Below are 8,063 nucleotides of genomic sequence, written 5' to 3'. Positions count from 1 at the left end.
TCAATATTCACAGAGAGAATGAGTTCAAGCCGGTACGGGAGATGACGGTACGCATATATTTGCTAATATATTGACTAATCGTGCGTCAATAAACTCAATATTCACAGAGAGTATAGCTAAGACATGTGTCTATAGGTATCTAGAATTTTAGAAATTTAATCATCTGAAATTCACTTCCGCGCGCATAACTAATCGTGCATGACTAGCATGACTAATCGTGCCGCTTCGTGCGTCAATAAACTCAATATTCACAGAGAGTATGAATTCAAGCCGGTACGGGAGATCTTTTGCATAATATATTCTAGATACCTATAGACACATGTCTTAGCTATACTCTCTGTGAATATTGAGTTTATTGACGCACGATTAGTCAATATATTAGCAAATATATGCGTACCGTCATCTCCCGTACCGGCTTGAATATAGATGCTCCCAGCTGATTCGCGCTTTGTTTTCATCGGCGCGGCTCACCGCACGTATTGCTAAGGGGAAGTGACGTCACTCCGCCCCCACCTATACTACTATCTAATATGCCGGACCGTACCTCGCCTACTCCATTAACGAGTCTAGGGAGTAGCCTACGCCTACTCCCTAACACTAACCCTAACCCTATAACCATATCAGCTAGATAGTTACCAGCCCAGGGTACGTTCCGGCAGTACCCTGGAGGCTGGGGGACATAGTCATAGACTAGAGACTAGAGTCCCTATGATGAGCTAATGATGAGCTATGAGCTATGAGTATGACTATGAGTCCCTAGGGCTAGGCTATGATGAGGTCCAATACTATTACTAAATACTAATAGTAATACTGATCACGATCATACATTATTTATTATTAATATTATGATTGTGTATTACAACGTGTTATAAGTTACAATCTACTCACTTAAAATAGTTAAACAATTACATTTCACGCATTATTTAGTTATTCTAAATACAAACCATTTTCACGTGTGTTCACAAAATTCTCGAACGCAAACACTGACATCTAGCGGCTAATAGGAAACTAACACATAGATGGGAGCGACGCCGGTGCTGACAGAGTTTAGAATAGTAATCCTCATGCCTTTGCGAAACTTGTAGCCAACTGGTAAAGATGTCGTCGAATGACTATCGTCGGAATGACTCTGTAGAAGTTATTAATTTATATCAGATTATATTCGTACTTCTTAATTTCACATTCTAAAATAACCTTTATTTAAACAGGAAGCACGACAAAGTTTTTCCGGGAAGGAATACAGCAGGTATGCCTATTCCTTTGTAGATGCTATTTCATAACCTGATCATTCAATGACAATGATTCACTCAGCTTAGAAAATGTACCATCAGGCATCACTCATCAGTCATATGCAGTTGATAGACGTGTCGTCAGTACGACAGTAGTAAGGAAATAATAGTGAATGGGCGTATCTATACCTTGTATTTATAGCATAGCTATACAGTCTGATATGACGTGAGTCTGTACGATTGGAGATGTTTTCATGGTATTGGTAAAAAAGTAACACTTATGTTATACTAGTTATTCTATACTCTATACTATAGTTATAGTAATTAGTATTAGTAGTACTATAGTACTACTAGTAGTAGTAGTAGTTCATTCCCTGATTCGGCCAGTTGTATATGAACTTTCCCTGCACTGTGCCTATTGCCATATGTGATCATTCTTCTTCTTTTTTTCTAGTGATGGCAAATGCTGTTTCCCAAAACCCGTTTCCCGTGGCATCGCGCTTCTTCTGTCACCAGTGCAATCAGGAAATCGAACCCGTGTTTCCTGAGGTAAAATGCCCTAACTGCAACACGGGCTTTGTCGAGAAGCTGGAGGAGCATGCGGCAGGCGTCGCCGCGCCTACGCGTGAGGCGGAGATGGCCGGTCAGATCGCAGACATGTGGACACGTATGCTGCTGAACACTCAGGTCGGCCATCCTCCTGCCGGGAGGGTCAACCAAGGGCACCGCTTTATCGGGGCCCACACACCCTACCAGAGCCCGAGACCGCGCCCCCGCCAGGACGCTCCGATGTCGGATGGACAGGCAAGAGTAAACATTAACGCTACTGTACGGTGTAGACAGGAACGATGGTTGCATTGTGCTGTCTTACAGTTGCTGAATTGAATAACTTTTACATTGCGGTGCCACAGGGTACAGGTATGAATGACTACATTGCACTGCGACGTCTTACTGTACAGGCAACAATGACCACGTTGCACTGTGACGTCTTCCCTTGCAGGCAAGAATGGTTATATTGCATTGTGATGTCTTAATATACGGATATGAGTGACTATATAGCAATGTATGAGATTGTTACTATACTACTGTATTGATTGGCCAATTCTAGCAGCAGCACCAGCAGCAGCACCAGCAGCACCAGCAGCAGCACCAGCAGCAGCACCAGCAGCAGCATCATCAGCAGCAGCAGTTTGAAGATCTCCTTCATCAGATAATCGGGGGCCTGACAGGTGGTGGCGGGGGCACTGCCATCTTTACGACGGGGTCAGGCGGCGGACCGATGCCCGTGTTCGTTAACCTGCACGGCAATCCAGGTACGCGGATCGGTCGCAATCTCACGCCGCGCCGTCCTTCGCGTAGGAATACCAGGCGTGCCGCGAATGGAAAACCTGGTAGTCCTAATTAGTGTTATCGGTACTGTTTAGCTGCTGGTTTTATGGGTGCGCTCACGGAAACTAGCGAGAACTCGGGGGGGGGGGTCTCTCGAGCGTAAAGTCGAACGTCGCGCGGGGGACTCGATCATAGTCGGCCGTACGGTCGTGTTTTTTTTTCACTTATTGTTATTAAATCTTTATTGCATATAATTCAAATACAATCCTACGGTCGATGCACATTTTTATTTGTCATTATTAAATCTCTATTGCATAAATTTCAAATACAAGTATACGTACTGAATACGGTCTCTTTCGCGGAGAAAAAATCCAACGGAAGCAGTCGCGCAAAGCCGTTAAAAATACCACGATTACCACTGCCAGGCGTGCCCGTCGTAATCCATCGTAACACGTTTTGTCGGCGCAGGTGACTACGCGTGGGGACCGCAAGGTATCGACGCCATTATCACTCAGCTGTTGAACCAGATTGACGGCGTCGGACCGGCCCCCGCTCCCGCAGACGCGATCGTCAACCTGCCATCGGTGAGCATCACGCAGGAGCAGGTGGACGCCGCCGCGCAGTGCTCCGTCTGCTTCGAGGATTTCCGCCTCGACGAGGCCGTGAAGAAGCTGCCGTGCGAGCACTGCTTCCACGAGGAATGCATCGTGCCGTGGCTGAAGCTGCACGGCACGTGCCCGATATGCCGCAAGGTCGTCGCGACGGGAGAGGACGGCGCCGACGCGGCCACGGCAGCTAGCGATAGTGACTCTTTCTTCGAGGTGCTCATAGGCGCCGCGGGCGGCAGCAATAACAACGCCAACACGTCGACGAGTAGTGGAGGTGCCGCGCAGCGTCGCGGCAACAGCTCGAACACGGATGCAAGCAACAACGAGCCGCGGTTAGATTTTATAGACGAGTACGACTAGCAATGAATCACATGGTAGGCTCTGTGATCATGCTGCAAGTCACTTGCATACCTGTTTATAAACGCGTCACACTATCTCACAATGTGACAATGGCCTCGTGTTGATTGTCCCATCGTGACCATAGTTGCCCTCGATGTCTTTCCTTTAGCCCTCCCTGAATGCGTTCTTGTCTTGAAATTGTTAACATTGTCATATGTATATTCATTTTATTGAGCAGAGATTTTCTTATAATTGATTCAAGTGTCCTAATCAGTCTTGATCGGAATCTTTGAGATACAAATTAGTTACAAGGTTTATCCCACCATTCTTACAAGATGGACGACGATATCACAGACTTGTCGATATGTTGAATAAAAGGTGTGATCAGAAGAACACCAGACAAGTAGAAACAGCTAGTTAACAATGTTTTTGCCAGTAACCAATTAAAATATTTCAATATTTTTACAGGTAGAAGAAAATATAAATACAAATATCACCAAATAGCAACAGAAAATTGATTGCGTTGAAATGATACTTTGGTAAGTTTATGTGAACCTGCAGCCATTGTAGTGCTGCAAGAGAAGCTAAGAAAATCATAATATTGTGTGTCGTATTTAGGTTAAGCATGGCAGTTAGGAATGTAAAGAACACGGACTGTAAATCCGACAAATTTAGTAAAAGTGGAAATATTGTACACTACACAGCTGCAGTCATAAATTATTTTGCGCTAAATAAATGTACCACTCGATGCTCAATACCTCACACTTCAGATTCAAAGTACATGTAAGCATTTGATAATAAATACTAAATTGTGTATTATAAAAATCATTTCTGATTAATCACAGACTGACTAGGGTGGGCTATGATGAATCGCACACTCCTATACTAATCACCAAGTAAGATGATATATGAATGCCAAATTTACCCCGATCACTGTCACGTCATATTTATGAAGCAAACGATGTACGTGGCATCATTACTGAGATTTCATTTGATTGGCAGCGACGTTGGCTTCACTAGGGTATCGGCAAGCGGCCTGTCGATGCCAAAGTCTGAGTTGTGGTCGAGGAGGTTGGGGAGGTTGCGGTCGTGCCGTACTCTTGGTAGTTCGGACCGATGTGCCGGCAGTGGCTCCGTGAAGAAGTAAAAATGCATCAGAGCCTGTAACATGAATTTGTCAAATTTGCAAGCATCATACAGCTTGGATTTTCATTTGCGCTTCCGGCAAAGGTACAGGATTTTACGCTAAAATCAAGATTTTTTTTAGAGAATACTGTATCCTTTTTATTTTTAAAATCGTTTTCGTTGAAAGATTTGGAGTTAAAAAACCATCTATGACTATCAACCTCTACTGCCCAAGCTATAATATATATATATGCCTCACAGTACCTGCCTCAGCATATCAGGCTACATACTTGTTCTGCTGAGATTCTCTGCTTGGATGGGTAGCGAAGGAAGCTCTGTAGAAGGAGCACAGCTGCGGGTGTGGCATTCGGCACCACCTCCTGCAGCGGAATTGGGACCTGCTCCTGAAAGCTGATCTTGTTGTAATCCGGTAGCTCCGTAACACCCTGACGACATCCCATCACAACAAATTAGAAAATTCACACGACAACATTCAACATGCTTAATATTTAATTTCCTGGTAAGAGGAATGCACCCTGCCAGCTCTGCAGTAACACGCGTTAAGCACGTTGTAAATGTAGTATGTTTAGAGAGTTCCTACCGGCCATACGTCCTCGTTGGGGGTTCCAAATACACGCAGCACACAGCAAAGCTGTTCGATGTCGTTGTCACCCTGAAACGTACACGACAAATCAGCAAGAGAATTGCGAAAGAACGCAAAGAGAAGAAGCAAGAGAACTCACGACTTCCCTAAAAATACGGCTGCTACGTGATCAGCTACAAGGGTTTCACCTCAACCAAATAATGCAATAACTCGTGAAACATCCACCTTGTATCTTAATCACAAATTCTACCCTTTTTTCTGCCATCCGAGGTATGTATTATCATGGTCTAACGTCATGTTTGGCACCACAAAGTACAGCTACTTGTAATCTACTGACAAGATTTATATGATATCCATGTACATACAGGAAATAAGGGCGAGATGTTTAGGAGTTCTCCAAATATGCATCCAATTGCCCTAGGAAAGTACAAACACATATTAATACATTGTAACTGATAAGTAATAACACATCTCTACTACTACAGATGTAACTCAACTTAGTATTTTACACCATTTGCTATACTTCCTTATATGTTTAACTACGTAAAAATACATACCATAAATCCACCCCTTCGTCATACTTTCGAGCTCCGTAAAGCAACTCTGGTGCCCTGTACCACCTGACAAAACATGCAGAGATATTACGATTACTGTGACTGCCAGCATGGGTGTAGCAGACGTCTGTGCTAGTGTACAAATGAAACCATATCTTTCATGGGACTTTGTACTAGCTCTATGATGACGTGAGGCTATGTACACCAGTGTGAAAGTAGATTAAAAGTAGATAGAAGTAAAATTGCCCTAAAAATTATACCTGGTGGCCACCTGGTGGCTATAATTTCGATCGCTGTCATTGCTAAAAACACGTGCCAAGCCAAAGTCAGCAATCTTGAGCAGTCCTGTGTAACTCACGAGTAAGTTGGCTGGTTTCAGGTCCTGCGAAATTACAGCAGGGAAGTGGAGGATCGTACGATAAACATACAATATACCTTTTTGTGAACATGGGTTAATCACACTTCTCATACAGTGCACACTGCTGCTACCTGATGACCTTATAAACAAAATTCATTGCCTAGAGACATGTAACCGTGATAATACATCTTCGATATAGTTTTCCTTAATTTGTAGGATATACATACAATTATACATACCATGTATAAGATTGGTATATTCACGAAACTCGGTTACAAGATGAATATTTAAACACCCTTTCCTCACCCTGTGCATGATACCATGGTTATGCATGTAGCCAACTCCTTTCAGTATCATGATCATGTAGGACTTCGCCTGCGATTCCATCAAAGGATGCTGCGTATCTCGAATTAGAGTGGTCAGATCAGACGGCATGAAATCAAATGCCAGCACGAACCCCATGCCATGTGGAAACAGTTCCCTGAGACTTATTACCTGAAATTTACATGATTATATCGTAAGCGTTGTGAACTGTATGCATGAAACGTAGCGACAATTACATAATATGATATCAAATCAATTGTGTAATAGAATTTATCAATCCTGTAAATTCTGCTTTTAAGAATATTTATATTTATATTAGTTTACATATTTATCTGATTGAATTATCTGCATCATGTTTTGTTGTTGTTTTTAAATCGTGAGATCTTCCCATTACAACTCAACATACATACATTTCATCATCATACATACATACATCTCATATCAACATACATACATTTTCATGGTCTTCAATTTGCTGCAATGCCTTTATTTCCCTGAAAAATGAATATACCTTATCCACACTGAAAAGCAGTTTAATGGCTTTGTAACGCAAGATAATAAATCATCAATTTGTCTGTCAGGATTTTCCAATCAGAGTGGTGCCCATTTGATGTACATACAACATTGTGGCACATTTATGTAGCTTTACCAAGCCATACTGGTGTCACAAGGTTGCATCAAAAACCAGGGAATTGATGAATTTATAGATTACAATGTGTTGATAGATTTTCCAAGTGTATATAAAAGATGTGATACTCGATGTATTATTATTTGCACTCATATTACCAGTATGGAATATTTACCCTAAATGATTTTACATGTTTGCAAGAACTGTGGCATTTCCGTTATTAAGCATGTGTGCAGATGTAATGTTTACCTAAGAGCAGTGTTTGGAATTCCATCCTCTATCTTCTTCAGCTGGATTTTCTTCAAGGCCACGGTCTTACCTGTCTACAACAATTACGCTGCTGATAGAGCGTGGTGTGTGGCATCTAACAGATGCAGGAAACTGCAGTAGTCAGAATACGCTAAACTCCCTTAGAGTTTTGCTTTGCACACAATATGGAAGTGTGTGTAGGGGGGATGTGTAGAGGGGGACAAGGATGTGTAGAGGGGGACAAGACTACGGTCTTGTCCTAACTACTGCACTTCATCCAATATCATAAACATATTTATACTAATATATATACTTAGTTACACGTAGTATGAATATATGTTCATGTATAGTGTCCTAAGAGCTATACCTCAATGTGTCTAGCCTTGAACACAATTCCATGTGCACCCTCTCCTATTCGCCCAAGTATTGTATACTGGTCCATTTTACAGCTGCTCCTGTTGATTCACCAAAACATAGCTGCAACACCACTCCTGCACATGTGCAGTAGGAGCCGCATGTACTTATGCTGATGCGACCTGTAATGAAATATCCAACATTTACACACTCAATGCATAGGCTAAAATAATTTCCCTGTGAGAAGTCCCAAGAGAATGAGTGAAAAATATGTATGGGTTATATTATCACAGCTCAAGCATATATCATGACCTAGCTCTAGAACTATAGCCCTCCGCTCCGCCGCAGGCCTGCGGCGGAGC

The 8,063-nt window shown here is 42.6% G+C and overlaps 3 protein-coding genes across 8 annotated transcripts in view; 1 reads left to right on the top strand and 2 right to left on the bottom strand.

Moving 5' to 3' along the window:
- The window catches only part of LOC106806811 (U3 small nucleolar ribonucleoprotein protein IMP4-like), a 13,593-nt gene extending 11,066 nt beyond the window's left edge, over positions 1-2,527 (bottom strand). Inside the window, exon 1 of one of the 2 annotated variants that reach the window (XM_014808907.1) lies at positions 2,308-2,527. In XM_014808907.1, coding sequence (XP_014664393.1) covers positions 2,308-2,436 — 129 coding nt within the window. In that variant the 5' untranslated portion in view covers positions 2,437-2,527. Of the gene's footprint in view, positions 1-944; positions 986-2,307 lie in introns of those variants that run through there. The other variant, XM_014808908.1, reaches the window with a different exon arrangement.
- On the top strand, positions 2,509-3,526 carry LOC106806805 (E3 ubiquitin-protein ligase RNF115-like). The gene is made up of 2 exons (XM_014808886.1): positions 2,509-2,542; positions 3,027-3,526. The coding sequence occupies exons 1-2, from the start codon at positions 2,509-2,511 to the stop codon at positions 3,524-3,526; spliced, it is 534 nt and encodes a 177-aa protein (XP_014664372.1).
- Positions 3,527-3,931: 405 nt separating this feature from the next.
- Positions 3,932-8,063, bottom strand: part of LOC106806810 (cyclin-dependent kinase 20-like) — an 8,707-nt gene continuing 4,575 nt past the window's right edge. For all 5 annotated transcript variants that reach the window (XM_014808902.1, XM_014808901.1, XM_014808904.1 and 2 more), the window contains 10 exons: positions 7,715-7,883; positions 7,348-7,421; positions 6,925-6,964; positions 6,453-6,641; positions 6,049-6,170; positions 5,792-5,854; positions 5,600-5,651; positions 5,232-5,303; positions 4,921-5,076; positions 3,932-4,666 (listed from right to left, as the gene is read on the bottom strand). In XM_014808902.1, the coding sequence (XP_014664388.1) occupies positions 4,493-4,666; positions 4,921-5,076; positions 5,232-5,303; positions 5,600-5,651; positions 5,792-5,854; positions 6,049-6,170; positions 6,453-6,641; positions 6,925-6,964; positions 7,348-7,421; positions 7,715-7,789 (1,017 nt within the window). In that variant the 5' untranslated portion in view covers positions 7,790-7,883 and the 3' untranslated portion in view covers positions 3,932-4,492. The remainder of the gene's footprint in view (positions 4,667-4,920; positions 5,077-5,231; positions 5,304-5,599; positions 5,652-5,791; positions 5,855-6,048; positions 6,171-6,452; positions 6,642-6,924; positions 6,965-7,347; positions 7,422-7,714; positions 7,884-8,063) is intronic.

Source organism: Priapulus caudatus, unplaced genomic scaffold (genome assembly GCF_000485595.1).
Source record: "Priapulus caudatus unplaced genomic scaffold, Priapulus_caudatus-5.0.1 Scaffold180, whole genome shotgun sequence".
Lineage (NCBI taxonomy): Eukaryota > Metazoa > Priapulida > Priapulimorpha > Priapulimorphida > Priapulidae > Priapulus > Priapulus caudatus.
This window is presented reverse-complemented; position numbering and strand designations above follow the sequence as displayed.